Source organism: Amblyraja radiata, chromosome 25 (genome assembly GCF_010909765.2).
Source record: "Amblyraja radiata isolate CabotCenter1 chromosome 25, sAmbRad1.1.pri, whole genome shotgun sequence".
In the NCBI taxonomy this organism is placed as follows: Eukaryota; Metazoa; Chordata; class Chondrichthyes; order Rajiformes; family Rajidae; genus Amblyraja; species Amblyraja radiata.
In genome coordinates this window covers 37508857-37527943 of record NC_045980.1, presented here as the reverse complement: position 1 = coordinate 37527943, position 19087 = coordinate 37508857, and the positions used below count along the sequence as shown (strand labels likewise).

General features: G+C 38.9%; 1 protein-coding gene across 9 annotated transcripts in view; it reads right to left on the bottom strand.

The window, feature by feature from the left end:
* Nucleotides 1-19087, bottom strand: part of fbrsl1 (fibrosin like 1) — a 541590-nt gene that overhangs the window by 282278 nt on the left and 240225 nt on the right. For 6 of the 9 annotated variants that reach the window (XM_033043936.1, XM_033043932.1, XM_033043931.1 and 3 more), the window contains 2 exons: nucleotides 16630-16710; nucleotides 8135-8170 (listed from right to left, as the gene is read on the bottom strand). In XM_033043936.1, coding sequence (XP_032899827.1) covers nucleotides 8135-8170; nucleotides 16630-16710 — 117 coding nt within the window. The remainder of the gene's footprint in view (nucleotides 1-8134; nucleotides 8171-16629; nucleotides 16711-19087) is intronic. The other 3 variants (XM_033043935.1, XM_033043938.1, XM_033043940.1) reach the window with 1 other exon arrangement.

Below are 19087 nucleotides of genomic sequence, written 5' to 3'. Positions count from 1 at the left end.
CACATTCTCAGCAAGATAAATAGTACTTTGGTATCATCTGCATGGAAGTATCTAGCTGAATTGAAAGGGATATGGACATTGTCTCTGGTAGTCTGTGGGATAACATGTAAATCTGTCAAATCTAATTAGGCATTTTGATTTTCACTGACAATCCTGCCAGTTACAATTAACAAAGCATCGACCTTGTTACTGCCAAATTAAACTTAAAAAATACAATTGTTTTGATTAATAATAAAGCTACACAGAAATAACAACATGGAAACATAAATTTAAGCGGTGAAATAAGAAATGATTTTGAAAGTTAGTAATTTGATCTCCAGATAATGAAGAATGATGTTAGCTTGCCCAGACCTTTTCCTTCTGATGCAAATCTATCTTTCTGCCAGTGTTTTCCATGTTAATTTTTCTAAACTACTAATATGGATTTACTTTTTCTTTTGATTTGTTTTCCTCAATTACTTTTCTTTCCTCCATTCTCAAGATGAGCAACTACAGTTAAAAAGACACAGGAAGGAATTCTACCAAGCTCTACAAATGAAGGTGGTTGAGGGACTTAAAGGCCTGTCCCACTTACGTGATTCTTTCGGCACCCGTCATAGTCGCAGCAAGTTGCCGAAAATGTTCAAAATGTTGAAAATCCAACGGTGACAAGAAAAAGGTACGACTCTTTGGGCGACTACTCACAACCATACAGGCGTCACCCCACGACATGTCAGATAATACAACAGAGTTATTTAAAAACAAATGCAGTGCCATTCAACAAGAATTTCTTTATTTTTACGTAATTGCATCTTATGGCTTGCATTTGTGCAGCACCTCGCAATTGGTAGATTGTATCAAGATATTTTACATGAGGGCACTGCTAAGAACTCATTGGATAGGTGATTTAACTTCATGAAAGAGAAACAAAAAACATTGGAAACTGAGCAAATCAAGTAGATAGGGAACAGAAACTATATTTCAGGTAGACATTTCTTCTTCAAGACAGCTCTTAAGAAATATAATCAGAGTTGAGCTCATCTCCAGGACTGATGGGAAGAAGATGTTCCACCCTCAGTTGCCAAACCCCCAAATTAACTTCAATTATTGAGTTTTAGTGCCCAGGCAATCCATAAGCAGGAGGACAGTCCTCTCCTGCTTGACCCTGCTGTACAACATTGCCCTATAACTATTAAGGTATATGGCATGATTCTGGTGAAATGAAGCATCTCATGCTGATCTGTGAATGGAGATATCGCCAACAAAGTCCACCACTGGTTTTAAATACAACACAGAACAAATAACAGCATAGCACAGAAACAGGCCCTTCAACCCATAATGTCTATGCTGAACATGATGCCAAGGCCAACTAAACACATCTGCCTGCACATAATCTGTATCCCTCCATTCCATGCATATCCATGTGCCCATCTAAATATCTCTCAAATGCCACTATTGTATCTGCCTCCACCACCACTCCTGGCAGGGCATTCCAGGCACTCACCAAAGTCTATGTAAAAAACTTCCCACAGATTTCCTTTAAACTTTGCCCTTTTCACCATTGCCCTCTGGTATTTGATATTTCCAACCCAGGTAAAACCTTCTGACCATCTACCCTATTAATGCTTCTCATAATTTTATATTTATCGGGTCTCCACCAAACTCTGGCGTTCCAGGGAAAACAATCCAGACCTGTCCAACCTCTCCCTGTAGCTACTACTCTCTAATCAGGCCTAATTCTAGAAAACCACTTCTGCATCCTCTCCAAAGCTTCCACATCCTTCCCATAATGGGACCACAAAAGCTGCTCGCAATAATCCAAATGTGGCCAACCCAAAGCCCCACAAAACTGCATCAGACTTCCTGACTCTTATAATCAATACCCTGACCAATGAAGGCAAGCTTACTATATGTCATCTTTATGTCATCAGGGAGTTATGGACTTACCAAGATCCCTCTGCACATCAATGCTATTAAGATAGGACATTAATTGTATATTTACATTCAACCTCCCAAAGTATAACACCTCACACTTGCTCAGATTAAACTCCAGCTGCCATTTCCCCACCCATTTCTGTAATTGTTCTCTATCATGCTGCATACTCTGACAGCCTTCCTCGTGGTCTGTGATCCTAGCAATCTTGGTGTCATCTGCAAGCTTGGTATTGAAAATCTCAGTCTCTGCACTGTAAGCACTTGAAAATCAGCATACACAATTGGAAGAACACATCACCACACAACTATCCACCCATTCAGGCAACTCCTGCCCCATCTGTGGAAGAATCTGCGGTGCCTACATTTGGGCCTTATGAGATACCTCAGAACCCACAAAACCAGAGTGAAACTATGTGACCCTCAATTCAAAGGGACTAATTAACAATAATACCAGAACGAGCCATAGTTTTGTAGCTCTGTCCCAGTTACTCGCGGTAGAATAATTATCTAAGCACAAATGGAAGATTAACTTAAATATTAACTAACACAGACCTCCAATTAAATTTTAAAGTCCAGGCATAATCTGTTTAGAATTGATGCATTTGGCTTCCACACTTGGTTCCATTTAATCACACCCAAGGGCTCTCAGAATACAGACACATTGGTAGCAAGGTTTTTGTTGAGAGTTAAAGAGCACAATTACTTTACATTGTTCAGTAAACTTTGTTCTGTTGGAATTGATTTTCTATCACCTTTCATTCCCCTTGTTGTTGGTAAAGCTCCAGTTTTCAATCAATGCATTGTGCTGAAGGGTCTCCTCCCCACCTCCCCCTATTGATAACATTTTCTCTCCTTTGACAGGACATTGTTTTTCAAATTTTGCCTTGTCAGATAATATCACTCTCATACCAAGCATCCTCTGTGTTTGCTTGTGTATGTAGGTATCTACAGAGGACAGTTGAATCACAAGACCAAACTGTATCTCACTGCCAGTTCCAAATGTACAATGGAAAGAAAAGCTGCAAGTACAGTATGTCAGCATTAGTCATTTACGAAGGCAGGTACTGCTGCTGTTGTGATAACTGTCAATTGGGAATAACTTGTCATCGAAGAAAGGATCTTGGAGATTTTATAGAGCTTATGGGATTAAAGATACAATTAACACATTTATTTACACACACATAGCTATGCCACATGTGTAATGTAATGATGTTCATAACATTTAAGTGCATAATTTAATAATGAATTCATCTGAAACAGTGGCGTTTCCTGAAAGGTACTAAGTTGAGTGGCCAGCTATACTTCCGATTTAGCTTTATGTTAACCAGACCTGCTGCAACTGACACAACCCATTAAGTTGAATGAGATAACATTTATTAAAAAGGGTAAATGAATTTTAGCATTGTTTCAATTAAAATCTGTAGAGGCTGAAAATCTGAAGTAGAAATGTTGAGTATTTCCAAAACGCAAGTGCGTATTTGAATTTTTTTAAATTAGTATTTTATTTAATAAGTTAAATGCAGTTTTAAATAATTAAACATTTTTAGTATTTAAATTTAATAATAGGTTACATGTATTTCAGTGGGTTCTTTATGTCACAGATCAGAGATAGTTAGTCTGACAGTTGTGCTGCCAGATGGTGATCTTGCTGGCCTGTGGGAAGGAAGCCTCCGTTTCCTCTGCCTGCAGCCTCATCACTGCTCACAGCCCATGGCAGCAACACAACACAAGCCACGCAGCCAAAGCTAAATGTGAGCACAGGTGTCTCAGGAGAGGTGATCACAAGGTTGTGCTGGCTGAAATGCAATTTGGCATTACTGCATGACCTGTTTGTTATTTTCAGCACCTTTATCCTTTTGTTCCATGACTCTACAAATTGGTAGTTCCTATAAATGTATAACTGGCATTTGGGGAGAAATTGTTTTCAACACCAAGCATTTTAAATCACAATTCAAAGTTCAATCATATCAGTCTTACTTATCAATTCCTGTGCTATCCTACAAACATAAGCTATAAGCGGCAGCAAGTACAGTAACATAATCAAGTACAGTGCATTCAGAAAGTATTCAGTCCCCTTCACCTTTTCCACATTTTGTTACGTTACAGCCTTAGTTTAAAATGGACTAAATTATTTTCTTTTTTAAATCATCAATCTATACACAATACCCCAGAATAAAGAAGCGAAAACAGGTGTTTAGAAATTTTTGCAAAGTAATTAAAAAGAAATAACTGAAATATCACATTTACATAAGTATTCAGACCCTTTACTATGACATTCAAAATTGAGCTTAGGTTCATCCTGTTTCCATTGATTATCCTTGAGATGTTTCTACAACTTGATTGGAGTCCACCAGTGGTAAATTAAATTGATTGGACATGATTTGGAAGGGCACATACCTGTCTATATAAGGTACCACAGTTGACAGTGCATGTCAGAGCAAAAACCAAGCCATGAAGACGAAGGAATTGTCCGTAGACCTCCGAGACAGGATTGTGTCGAGGCACAGATCTGGGGAAGGGTATAAAACAATTTCTGCAGCATTGCAGGTCCCGAAGAGCACAGTGGCCTCCGTCATTCTTAAATGGAATAACCTTGGAACCACCAGGACTCTTCAAAGAGCTGGCCACCCGACCAAACAGGGAGAGAGACCTTGGTGTGACCAAGAACCCGATGGTCACTCTGACAGATTTCCTCTGTGGAGAACCTTCCAGAAGGACAACAATATCTGCAACACTCCACCAATCAGGTCTTTATGGTAGAGTGGCCAGACGGAAGCCACTCTTCAGTAAAAGGCACATGACAGCCCGCTTGGAGTTTGCCAAAAGGCACCTAAAGGACTCACAGACCATGAGAAACAAGATTCTCTGGTCTGGTGAAACCAAGATCGAACTCTTTGGCCTGAATACCAAGCGTCACGTCTGGAGGAAACCAGGCACTGCTCATCACCTGGCCAATATTATACCTATGGTGAAGCATGGTGGTGGCAGCATCATGCTGTGGGGATGTTTTCAGCAGCAGGAACTGGGAGACTAGTCAGGATAGAGGGAAAGATGAACGGAGCAAAGTACAGAGAGATCCTTCATGAAAACCTGCTCCAGAGCGTTCTGGACCTCAGACTGGGGCAGAGGTTCACCTTCCAACAGGACAATTACCCTAAGCACACAGCCAAGACAAAGCAGGAGTGGCTTCGTGACAAGTCTGTGAATGTCCTTGAGTGGCCCAGCCAGAGCCCGGACTTGAACCCGATCGAGCATCTCTGAAGGGGCTTGAAAATAGCTGTGCATCGACGCTCCCTATCCAACCTGACAGAGCTCGAGAGGATCTGCAGAGAAGAATGGGAGAAATTACCCAAATATAGGTGTGCCAAGCTTATAGCGTCATACCCAACGAGACATGAGGCTGTAATCGCTGCCAAAGGTGCCTCAACAAAGTACTGAGTAAAGGGTCTGAATACTTATGTAAGTGTGATATTTCAGTTATTTATTTTTAATTACTTTGCAAAAATTCTAAACACCTGTTTTCACTTTTTTATTATGGGTATTGTGTGTAGATTGATGATTTAAAAAATGAATTTAATCCATTTTAGAATAGGGCTGTAACGTAACAAAATGTGGAAAATGTGAAGGGGTCTGAATACTTCCTGAATGCACTGTATATCATTATAAAAGCATAATATTTGCTACCCCTGGTGATTATACTAGTTCTTGGAATTAAACAGTTATTCATTGATACCCACTCTGTTTACAAAAATCATAACTCTGTAGAGTTCCCATAGAAATGAAAACATAGAACTACTACTATTTTAAGCTAACAAAACTCTGGCACACATTGAAGGAGTCAGTCATTAAATCCTGTTAAGGTGAGCTCGTAATGATAAGATCATACTGTTTTAAAGAAAAACAGATCAACATATTGATGCATAATACAACTAAAACACCAGTAAAATGTAACAATAATAATCATTTTTGGGTGAAACATTCCACTGCAATTAAAAGTCCCTAAAAAATACTACAATACTGCATTTTATGCCATAATAAAATGTCCTATATTGCTGATGAATTAATATAACATTGAGACAAACTAATTATTCATTCAATATCAGTTACATTGCTCATACAAGCAATCCTCACATAATGGAAGGGTTGTGCTCCTAGAAAATCTGCAATTGTGTGATTTTCTGTAACTCGATCACACTCCTTGCATTGAATCCCGTGTTGTATGCAGAGATGGGAGATGTGTTTCTACGGAATGTTTTTCTCACATATTAGGTCATTTAATTAGCAAGGCCAAAATGGCCAACTAGCTGAGACCAACATTAGACTCGGGGAGAAGGGTTTGGACAAGTGTCAAGGTTTATTTTTAATTACTCGATAGTGCAGGGCAATAAGATTTTGATAGGAGTCACTGTGTCGATTGGGTTGGTGGTGACAGTTGAGCTCCTCCTATGTCATGCCCTCTCCTGTCCAAGGACAGGTGTACTGATGTCTCAGAGTGCAGCATTGCAGTGCTCTGCACCCGTGAAGCATTTTCCCTGATGCACAAGGCCTGTGGATTAGGAAGTGGGGAAGTCAGGGAAAGGGATGGTATTCAAGGATCGTGGTTCATGGGAGTAAGATAATGTAGAAGGAATTCAGGACAAGTGTGGTGACTTTGGAAAAGTGGAGTAAAAGCTAAAGGATTACCTTAAAGGAACAGGCCATGGGTACTGAGGATCCCCACAATGCAGCATGTCAGAGAAAATTCCCGCTGGTAAGGACCACTGTAACAATTTCATACTACGTCTAACTGTAATAAATACATCAAAAAATAATGTGGCACAATGAAGCATGCTTTAAAGATTAGGATGACATTACAGAAGTAGGATATATTTTAAAAGAATATTATGTGCGATTTTAGAATATCAGATGAACACGAGCAAGTATCTTTTGGAAGAATGACAGTATTGAGCCCCAGTTTAGGCTGTTAACTGCCCCACAACATTCTGCATTAGTAACAAAGAGCGGCAGATCCATTGTTATTTACGTATCTGCATCCCTTGTCAATACATTCAATATTCCCACCTTAATTTATGCAGAATGAATAAACACAAATGCTCCAAAGGTTTTAACCTCATCATCAACCAACTGCAATTCAACAATAGCTTTCTCAAAATAAAGGATTTATATTGTCTGTGTGATGTTCTTATTATTTTCTTCATGCAGTATATCTGAACAAGATACTGCTGAAATAGCAACATCACATCTTGAAAACAATTTTTATCCATCACTGAAAATGGTATAGACGTAATTAAAAAATACAAATGGCATAACTTTGCTAAGTTGCAACATTGAGCAAAAAGACTTATACAATCAGGAAGTAGCTGTTTTGCTTCACAGATGTTAAACCATAGTCCACAATCTTAGAGAGCAGTTTCTGCACTGGTTTAATTAGTTGGTTATTCATTCATATCATAAATGCTGGCATAGCCTTACTTTCCAACAGCACTCTCAATCATCTTGCTGAAGAGCAAGAAGTAAAACCATGCTGGATCCAAGCACTGGCATGGGCAGTTGATCAATTCAGACAAGATGCTGTGAAATTATTATTTGCATAGAAATATAATTTGCATGCACTATAAAAGCAAAAGAGTAACACAATATTTTGGCTGCTTTTGAATATGTATAAACATGCCATATTGGCCTTCCTTAAAATGTTGAGATTTTGCACGTGATAAATAATGTTTAGAATTATCAACAAAATGCTTTAGTTATCCCTGTTATCCCTACTAAGTTTCACCTTTGTGACTCCAGGCACACGGAACATGGTTAACTCTTAATATGTTAAGCTCGGAAGGAAAAATTCTCATTAGTACCTTCTCATAATAACATGCTACCTTACCAGAATCCTCAAGAACAACACAAAAGCATTCCATGTAAGGCTTTCATGTACAATATGGTGGACATATTTTGAACATATTTGAGGTGAGCAACTGAAATATGCTGCAGCTGGCTAAACCCAGTATTTTCACAATTACAGATCTTTTGCAAACCAAGTAGAAACTAACTTTACCCTTATGATTGTCACAAAATCCTACACGAGAAAACCAATTCACAATTTTGAACTTTGAATAAATGACCGTGCAGGCATGTAGATGCAGAAATATGACAAATTAGCTATGAAACAGAATACCATTACCCGTGAGAATCTGTGTATGACATTGGAAAATTTGCAATGACTTACAGAGTATCCTCGTCCTGAAAACGAATGTGCAGAACTCTGTTGGGGAAAGAAAGGGGAAAAAATGATTAGATTTTGCATTAAACTTTCATAATGTTATTAATACCCAGTTACAGGCCTTATAATGGAGGGTTTCTGATGACTGAGCAACAATGCTTTACTTGTTCAAAGACTTGCCTTTATTGGTAATTACAGTATTGGTTCACAACTTTGCCCTATGCTTTAGGGAGCTGATTATCATTTTGAGTGAGGATTATGTGAAGTACCTCTGTGTGTTTGCTTTGTTAATGGTTCAACGCAAGTACAATTCATTGGACTGGCAAATATTTTGTAAATTGTCACATTGTTTATTTGCATAGATGGAACCAGGCAATTCCATCCAAAAGAGTGAGGGTTTATACATTTATTTTGTAAGAATGAATAAAAAGCCAAAATCTCAAAATATGATGCATTCCCTCTATCTGCCAAGGTCATCTATGTTTGGTATTATATGTTAAGGAGCAGGAGTTTGTGGTCAGTGGCAAAACAATGACACTTGCCAGTAACCTCAAAGAAACCTGTCCACAGAGATTAGGCAATTAGTAGTAGAACTTGCTTTTTCCCCAATGCTAGTTGTTGCCAGTCATCACTCAAATAGACTATGGCATCCAGGTAGTTGGCTGACTGGTCAATTATATTTGATAATTCTCAGAGTCAGCATGCAGGGAATGAAAACGCTTTATATAAACTTACATTATGATATATTATAGACTAGCCTACACTCAAAAGCAGATGTGAAATATCAAAACAATTAAAAAAAAATAGGAATATTAATAGTGGTACAAATCTCAATGGCAAATACCAGCAATTCCATATAAAACTTCTGTTTTTACATCAATCAACAGTAAATTTGTGCCCTCCATGCATGCATGCATTCCCTAGCTTACCAAAGTTGGTATTGACTCCAATGTTCAGGGATGAAGCTTTATCCTTCAGATACTTCACCAATGGGATCAGTTCTCTGATACTGCGCAGGTAGTACCCGACACAGAATCTGAGACCCTTCAATTTCAAAGGGAATTATAGAGTTGCAGTCATATAGCAAAGTGGAAGGTAGGTTAAATTTATTTATTTTAGTATATTTTAATGTTTTTAATTATTTCTAAGTGGTTTTTGATGATTTTATTTGTTGAAAAATTAAGCACCAAAATATTAACTTGTGTCAACATTCAACAACTATTCAAAATGAAGAAAGTAAAAAAAAACTGTTTTGCCATTTGGACAGCTGGTAAAGTTGGCAAAGAAGCTTTGCTGATTGTTAGACCTTTAGGGAAACTGATTAGACCAAAGCTATTGTCTTTAAGCTGCTAGATTCGAGGACAATTCATATGTCCAACATCAAACTCCAGAGGTGGACACAAAATGCTGGAGTAACTCAGCGGGACAGGCAGCATCTCTGGAGAGAAGGAATGGGCGACGTTTCGGGTCGAGACCCTTCTTCAGACTTCTGCCCTCTAAAGCCTCCAACATTTTGTGTCTACCTTCGATTTAAACCAGCATCATCAGTTCTTTCTTACATATCAAACTCCAGAAACAGGAATCCAAGTTCCATCAGCAAGAGAGATCAGGTAGAAAGAAGAAATAATTCAAGGATGTTCTCAATTGTTGAGCTGACAGTGACATCTCCAGGCTGTAATCGACTTTGTGCCAGTGTTACAAAAAGTGGCTGATGGTAGTTGATGCGTACGTTAAATTTCACAAAATTTGAACATGTTTCCATTAGTTTAGAAAATAGCAAGTGCGACTCCTCTTTTCAAGAAACGAGATGGAAAATAGGGAAGTAAAAATGAGTCAGGTTTAACAATGTGAAAAACTTTAGATGTTATTAAAGAAATTATGAGGGCATTTAAAGAAATTCAAGATTTTGAAAGAAAAATGCCTAACCATACAATTGGAGGGGCAAGAGGTGGAGGTGTTGCATTGCTTGTCAGGGAAGATATTACAGCAGTGCTTTGGCAGGATAGATTAGAGGGCTCGTCTAGGGAGGCTATTTGGGTGGAACTGAGAAATGGGAAAGGTGTAGTAACACTTATAGGGGTGTATTATAGACTGCCTAATGGGGAGCGAGAATTGGAAGAGCAAGTATGTAAGGAGATAGCAGATATTAGTAGTAAGCACAAGGTAGTAATTATGGAAGATTTCAATTTTCCACACATAGACTGGGAAACACATTCTGTAAAAGGGCTGGATGGTTTGGAGTTGGTAAAATGTGTGCAGGATAGTTTTTGCAGCAATACATAGAGGTACCTACTAGAGAAGGGGCAGTGCTGGACCTCCTGTTCGGAAATGAGACAGGTCAGGTGGCGGAGGTATGTGTTGGGGAGCACTTCGGGTCCAGTGATCACAATACCATTAGTTTCAATATAATTATGGAGAAGGTCAGAACTGGACCAAGGATTGCGATTTTTGATTGGAGAAAGGCTAACTTTGACAAGATGCGAAAGGATTTAAAAAGAGTGAATTGGGACATTTTGTTTTATGGGAAGGATGTAGAAGAGAAATGGAGGACATTTAAAGGTGACATTTTAAGAGCACAGAATTTTTATGTCCCTGTTCGGTTGAAAGGAAAGAGTAATAATTGGAAAGAGTCATGGTTTTCAAGGCAAATTGGACACTGGGTTCGGAAAAATTGAGAGATCTACAATAATTATAGGCAGCATGGAGTAAATGAGGTGCTTGAGTATAAAGAATGTAAAAAGAATCTTACGAAAGAAATTAGAAAAGCTAAAAGATATGAGGTTGCTTTGGCAAGTAAGGTGAAAGTAAATCCAAAGGGTTTCTACAGCTATATTAATAGCAAAAGGATAACGAGGGATAAAATTGGTCCATTAGAGAGTCAGAGTGGACAGCTATCTGCAGAGCCAAAAGAGATGGGGGAGATATTGAACAATTTATTTTCTTCGGTATTCACAAGGAGAAGGATATTGAATTATGTGAGGTAAAGGAAACAAGTAGAGTAGCTATGGAAACTGAGGATCAAAGAGGAGGAAGTACTGACACTTTTGAAAAATATAAAAGTGGATAAGTCTCCAGATTCTGACAGGATATTCCTTAGAACATTGAAGGAAGTTAGAAATAGCAGGGGCTATGACAGAAATATTTCAAATGTCATTAGAAACTGGAATGGTGCCGGAGGATTGGCGTACTGCGCATGTTGTTCCATAGTTTAAAAAGGGTTCTAAGAGTAAACCTAGCAATTATAGACCTGTTAGTTTGACATCAGTGGTGGGAAAATTAATGAAAAGGATACTTAGAGATAATATATATCATCATCTGGATAAACAGGGTCTGATTAGGAACAGTCAACATGGATTTTTGCCTGGAAGATCATGTTTGACTAATCTTCTTGAATTTTTTGAAGAGGTTACTAGGGAAATTGATGAGAGTAAAGCGGTGGATGTTGTCTATATGGACTTCAGTAAGGCCTTTGACAAGGTTCCACATGGAAGGTTGGTTAAGAAGGTTCAATTGTTGGGTATTAATAGTGGAGTAGCAAGATGGATTCAACAGTGGCTGAATGGGAGATACCAGAGAGTAATGGTGGATAACTGTTTGTCAGGTTGGAGGCCGGTGACTAGTGGGGTGCCTCAGGGATCTGTGTTGGGTCCACTGTTGTTTGTCATATACATAAATGATCTGGATGATGGTAAATTGGATTAGTAAGTATGCAGATGATACTAAGATAGGTGGTGTTGTGGATAATGAAGTAGATTTTCAAAGTCTACAGAGAGATTTAGGCCATTTGGAAGAGTGGGCTGAAAGATGGCAGATGGAGTTTAATGCTGATAAGTGTGAGGTGCTACATCTTGGCATGACAAATCAAAATAGGACGTACATGGTAAATGGTAGCGAATTGAGGAATGCAGTTGAACAGAGGGATCTAGGAATAACTGTGCATAATTCCCTGAAGGTGGAATCTCATGTAGATAGGGTGGTAAAGAAAGCTTTTGGTGTGCTGGCCTTTATAAATCAGAACATTGAGTATAGAAGTTGGGATGTAATGTTAAAATTGTACAAGGCATTGGTGAGGCCAATTCTGGAGTATGGTGTACAATTTTGGTCGCCAAATTATAGGAAAGATGTCAACAAAATAGATAGAGTACAGAGGAGATTTACTAGAATGTTGCCTGGGTTTCAGCACCTAAGTTACAGAGAAAGGTTGAACAAGATAGGTCTTTATTCTTTGGAGCGCAGAAGGTTAAGAGGGGACTTGATAGAGGTCTTTAAAATTATGAGAGGGATAGACAGAGTTGACGTGGAGAAACTTTTTTCCATTGAGAGTAGGGAAGATTCAAACAAGAGGACATGATTTGAGAATTAAGAGACAAAAGTTCAGGGGTAACATGAGGGGGAACTTCTTTACTCAGAGAGTGGTAGCTGTGTGGAATGAGCTTTCAGTGGAAGTGGTGGAGGCAGGTTCGATTTTATCATTTAAAAATAAATTGGATAGGTATATAGACGGGAAAGGAATGGAGGATTAGGTCTGAGTGCAGGTAGATGGGACTTGGTGAGAGTAAGTGTTCAGCACGGACTAGAAGGGCCGAGATGTCCTGTTTCCGTGCTGTAATTGTTATATGGTTATATGATTATAACTGAATTGTAGGCATTCTTTGAAGCAGCTGCAAGTAGCAGAATCTGCAGGACCCCAACAGCCTCAAACACCTCAGCAACATAGAATTGCAGTGGAGGCATGTCGTCCTTAACTCTGAGGGGATGCTTAAAAAAGGAAAGACTAGGCCAGCAAGACAGGCATTGCTTTGTCCTGAATGGTATTGAGTTTCTTCAGCATTATTGTGGGGTGGAAGATTGCAACCTTCACGTGGTCCGCCCTGTTTCGACTAATGCAATCAACTCGACGTGCACAAACGGAAGATCAAATAGAACAAGTTGTCCAACAACTTTAGGCTGTGCACGCCACACGAAAGAAGAAGAAGCAGCATTATTGTGCTCATCCTGGCAATTAATGAGTGCTTCCATCATGTTCCTGGCCTGGCTTGTACATGGTGTACAAGAGTCTGGCATGCCAGGAGTTACGTTACATGCCCAACTTAAGAACTTTTCTTGTAGTCAATGGATTTATGTGGCCAGATCAGCTGCATTTCTATCCAATGGTGACACTACCTTCTTTCTCATCCTCCCCTAGAATTTGACAGGGAGGGAGTTGCCAGATGATTAGATTTTCTCTTGTAGATGGACATTGTCTGGCACTTTTCTGTGGCAGTTGTTAGTGACAAGCCTAGATGAGTGGACTGCTTCATTTTCTGAGGGTTTGAAAAAGGACTTGAACATTGTGCAATCACCAGTGAACACCCTTATTATAATGTAAGAAATGTCATTGATGAATCAGCTGAAGATGATTGGGTCTAGAACACTGCTCTGAGCATCTCTTACAGCAAAGCACTGGGGTGGAATGACAGGCCTCCAACAATCACAAGCATCTCCCTGATTCAAGGCATGACTCCAGTCTTGGGAGCATTTCCTCTCTGATGCCAATGGAGTTCATTTTGACTATAGCTCCTTGATGCCATAATCAAATGCCTTCTTAATATCAAGGGAGGTTCAACATTCACCCTAATTCAGTTCTATGTCCCATTTTAAGACCAATGCTATAATGAGCTGTGATTCAGGCAAAATCCAAAATGAACATGTGTGAACAAGTTGATAATGATTAGGAGCAGCATCCATCAATAGATTGAATATATCCTGCTTTTTTAATACATTTTTCACATCATCGGGGAGATGCCAAAGTTGTAACTGAAGGAACAGGTAGCCAGAGGCTGGTCTGTAGAAATGCCAAAGTTGCAGTTAATTTTGCAATGTAATGACAGGCAATGCTGACAGTATCACCAGCATTGCTTTAGCAAGATCCAGGCCAGGATTTCCAACAAGAGTCCATGTCTCATTTTAATCTACTAAGTCAGATGCCCAGAGAAAACCATTAGGCAAAGATATCTGAAAAGTAAGCATAAGCTTCCCAAGAAGCTTGGCAAGATAGATGCTGAGACCATATTTCTCTTTGAGGGCAAATCTACAACTAGGAGGTATTGTTTCAGAATGAGAGGTAATCCATTTGAGGTAGAGATGAAGAGCAACAAGGAACTGCAGGTGCTGGTTTACAAAAGACACAAAGTTCTGGAGTAACTCAGCGGGTCAGGCTGCATCTATGGGGAACACGGATAGGTGATGTTTTGGGTCGGAACCCTTCTTCAGACTGAAGTGGATAAGATGTTCACATCAAAGATATGAGGAGTAGACAGGAAAATGAAGCCGAGGCCAAGATCAGATTAGACCAACAATTCTTATGGCCCCATTTGGTATATTCAGCCTCCTAGTCATAGATGCGCAGTCATAATGATAACCTTTTCTAATCTTGAGATCAATCAAGTGCAGCAGATATTGCAAACAGTGTCGTGTAATCCCGAGGTCCCAAGTTCAATTTCAAGTCAGCTACAATGCTAGAATGTTAATTTAGAAACTTACTGCCTCATTAGGGCTGATGATGCAACTTGGGGGTGGGGAGTGGGATGAGAATATTGTGTGCATGGAAACGCAAGTTTCCTCTTTTAATGGTGTTAGTTTTATAATACACATATTGGATTCTGGGTAAGGATAGAAATAAAATGAAGTACAATTCACAAATTAAATTATATTAACACAAAGTGTGTTGGCAAATTACAATGCAATGCAACACTCGTACATTTCCATACAATCTATCACAACTGACTAGAACAAAGCACACATGCTACCTCAATTCAATGGATTTAAACCAAGAGTGACCATCTGTTTTATGATAAACTGTGACAGAAATTACTGTGAGCGACACAAAAGCTGCAGAGTAGTGCTGAAGAAACATTTTCCATCATGAGACAGGCACTAATCATTGGCTCTTTAGCAAGCATGTGGTAGCCGAAAGAGTATTCAGCTATGAAATTAATAATCGACCGGTGCTGTAATCTGAATTTAATCAAATATTCCAATAATCGGTGCATCTCCACTTCAGTCAGGTTTGAGCTAGCCAGCCATACTTGCTTCATCAGCCCTAATCAACCAGCCTTCATCACAGAAATTTTGCTATTTCCTTTTTCAATCAAAACCTCAGAAGGCATTCTACACCTGCCAGCCTTTCTGCTGTGCTAATAATTGCCAATTTGCACATGGCTCAGGCTATATCACTCAATTTGGCCATGGCTGCTGCGTGCATACACCATGATTCATCAGCAACCCCCCCTCATGACAATTAGAGCCAATGTCTCGACTAACTGGAGCACCCATTCTGGAGGCTCAGCAGACAATTACCAGGCTATTTTCCCATCTCACCCAGAAAAATATGAGAACATGTAACAATGGCATTCAGTGCCTCTGAAATGTTACCCTTGAGGGAATGAATATTTCAAATTATCACAGCTTTACAACCACATTCAAATTTAAGCATTTGGAAGGATACGGGCTCATTTAAATGATAATGAAGGAGATCCATTCAATTTACTAAAAAACGGCAAGTTCTTTAAGCTGACGGGTCAAGAAACAGCAAAAAACCCTTTTAACCATTGTGCATGGCTCTATTTAGAACTCTATAGCAGCATGCACATCAAAGGGATTAGTATGACAAATAAAAGAGAAGGCAGAAATGCTCCCTGCTTCCCCTGGGTCAAAACAACAAAATACAAATGTCACTTATGAGACTCTTAATATGCTGCTAAGTTCCAATTACGCCACAGTAAAATAAATGATAAGAAAATCTCATTTTAGGAGCACACACTGTTGGTTTTGTGCACTGATATTGGGGCATGAAAGCTATACAAAGCACCTAACAAAGCAATCGCAGAGTCCTAACAGAGCCACCTTTCATTAGTTTAGAAAAGCCTGGTCCTCAACGACAACTAATGGGAAAATAAATTAATATTGCATTTCCCGTCTCCCCTTCAGACTACACTGCTACATCTTTACGTTCCTCACATAGAAAGAGCATTTCAATTTTAAAGAATATATCTGAGGTGATTTTTAGAAATATCTCCAGATTCCTCTTCTATTTGGCTAGCCATGGTTCTAAAAATAAACATATTGCAATGCCAGCATCCTCCCACACTCCCTAGCCTCAAACAGCAATGTTACAGCAACATCATCATTTCAAGGACATTTTTGACAGCACAGGCAGAAGACCAAACAATTTCTAACTTACTGCTTTATAGAAGTAACTCTAATCTTTTGCTACATTTATTTTCCAATTTGCAAATAGTAAAGGAACAAATGAATCAATATCTTTAAAGAATAATTATTCAACTTTTAGAACAATATATTTATTTGGCTTTTTACATTTTGGATACAATGTAGCATTTTCAAGCTGAGTTGGATTCTGAATTTCTAATGGGTGTATTGCAGATTGAAATGTTACAATCGCCCTCCAAATGTTAAATGTCCTGCACATTCAGAAAAACAAACAAACAAAAAAGGATATTCACTTGTTTGGTTGAAGGATTAACCCTTTGAGTACTGAAGGCCTTTTCAGCTTTCGAAATTCGTACATCTTTTGTACAAGATATCTGAAAATATTATAAAGTAGAATTAGAAGTATAACAGACGGGAACAATGTTAACTCACAGTATTCTAGAAATTGTTTTGCTAATATTGCAATGCAGTCGTGGTTCACTTGGTGCAGGAATGCAATGGCATTCTTCGTGTTAACTATTTTATAGGAATGATTACCATAATTTTTAGAAACATGCGCAAAGTAGACCTTTGTTATGTTTAGCACCGATTGTTTGCGGTTAGTTCAAGTTTTATTAGAAATGATACGATTCAATATGCATCTTGTACACATTTTCCAACGTGTGAACATCAACCACTCTTAAATTATCTTTGAATTTGGAAAACTTGGAGCATGTTTATTTGAAACCTATTCCTAAATATTTATTGGACTAAATCCAGCATATTTATCCTGACAACATGGTGGTGCTTAGCCATTACTCCTCCAACTATAATAATGCAACTTCATGCTTCAGGAATTGTACCACAGAGAAAATCTCTGTAGCAGCAGAATCTACAATTAGGAATGATGCATGAAGCAGTTCTTAATATATGTGACAATAAATATGTTTCAAAAGGAAGGGAAAACAATGAACATACAACACATTTTGAACCCTCCGTACCCCAGTGAAGTACTATACAGTGCCCTCCATTATGTGTGCGATAAAGGCCCATCATTTATTTATTTGCCTCTGTACTCCACAATTTGAGATTTATTATAGAAAGAAATCACATGTGGTTAAAGTGCACATTGTCAGATTTATACAGAGTCCCCCCATTTCAGGGCACCATAATGTTTGGGACACGACTTCACGGGTGTTTGTAATTGCTCAGGTGTATTTTTGCCTCCTTAATGCATGTATAAGAGAGCTCTCAGCACCTAGTCTTTCCATCACATTTGGAAACTTTGCTGTTTATCAACAAAGTTGTGTCAATGACAGATAAAGAAGCCATTATGAGACTGAGAAACAGGAATAAAACTGTTAGAGACATCAGCCAACCTTAGGCTTACTGAAATCAACTATTTGGAACATCATTAAGAAGAACGAGAGCATCGGTGAGCTTACTAATCATAAAGTGACTGGCAGGCCAAGGAAGACCTCCACAGCTGATGACAGAAGAATTCTCTCTATAATAAAGAAAAATCCCCAAACACCTGTCCGACAGATCAGAAACACTCTTCAGGAGTCAGGTGTGGATTTGTCAATGACCACTGTCCACAGAAGACTTCATGAACAGAAATCCAAATGCTACACTGCAAGATGCAAACCACTGGTTAGCCGCAAAAATAGGATGGCCAGGATACAGTTTGCCAAGAAGTAGCAACCACAGTTCTGGAAAAAGGTCTTGTGGACAGATGAGACTAAGATTAACTTATATCAGAGTGATGGCAAGAGCAAAGTATGGAGGAGAGAAGGAACTGCCCAAGATCCAAAGCATACCATCTCATCTGTGAAACACAGTGGTGGGGTGTTATGGCCTAGGCATCTATGGCTGCTGAAGGTACTGGCTCACTTATCTTCATTGATGATACAACTGCTGATGGTAGTAGCATAATGAATTCTGAAGTGTATAGACACATCCTATCAGCTCAAGTTCAAACAAATGCCACAAAACCCATTGGCCGGCGGTTCATTCTACAGCAAGACAATGATCCCAAACATACTGCTAAAGCAAAAGGAGTTTTTCAAAGCTAAAAAATGGTCAATTCTTGAGTGGCCAAGTCAATCACCTGATCTGAACCCAATTGAGCATGCCTTTTATATGCTGAAAAGAAAACTGAAGGGGACCAGCCCCCAAAACAAGCATAAGCTAAAGATGGCTGCAATACAGGCTGGCAGAGCATCACCAGAGAAGACACCCAGCAACTGGTGATGTCCATGAATTGCAGACTTCAAGCAGTCATTGCATGCAAAGGATATGCAACAAAATACTAAACATGACTACTTTCATTTACATGACATTGTTGTGTCCCAAACATTATGGTGCCCTGAAATGGGGGGACTATGTATAAACACTGCTGTAATTTCTACATGGTGAAACCAAAATGTATAAAAATACCCTTTAATAAAATCTGGCAATGTGCACTTTAACCACATGTGATTTTTTTTCTATTACAAATCTCAAATTGTGGAGTAGAGGCAAATATATAAATGATGGGTCTTTGTCCCAAACATTATGGAGGGCATTGTGAGTGTTATAATGTAGAAAATCTGTCTTATATATTGATCAACAAGAGAACAGAAGAATTCCTCTTTTTCAAAAAAAATGGATTATTAATGTCCATCCAAAACAAGGTCACAGTTTTTAAGTAATACAGCACCAGACACCTGGCTTTGACCCTGACTTCGAGTGCTGTCTGGGTGGAGTTTGTACATTCACCCTGTGACTGCG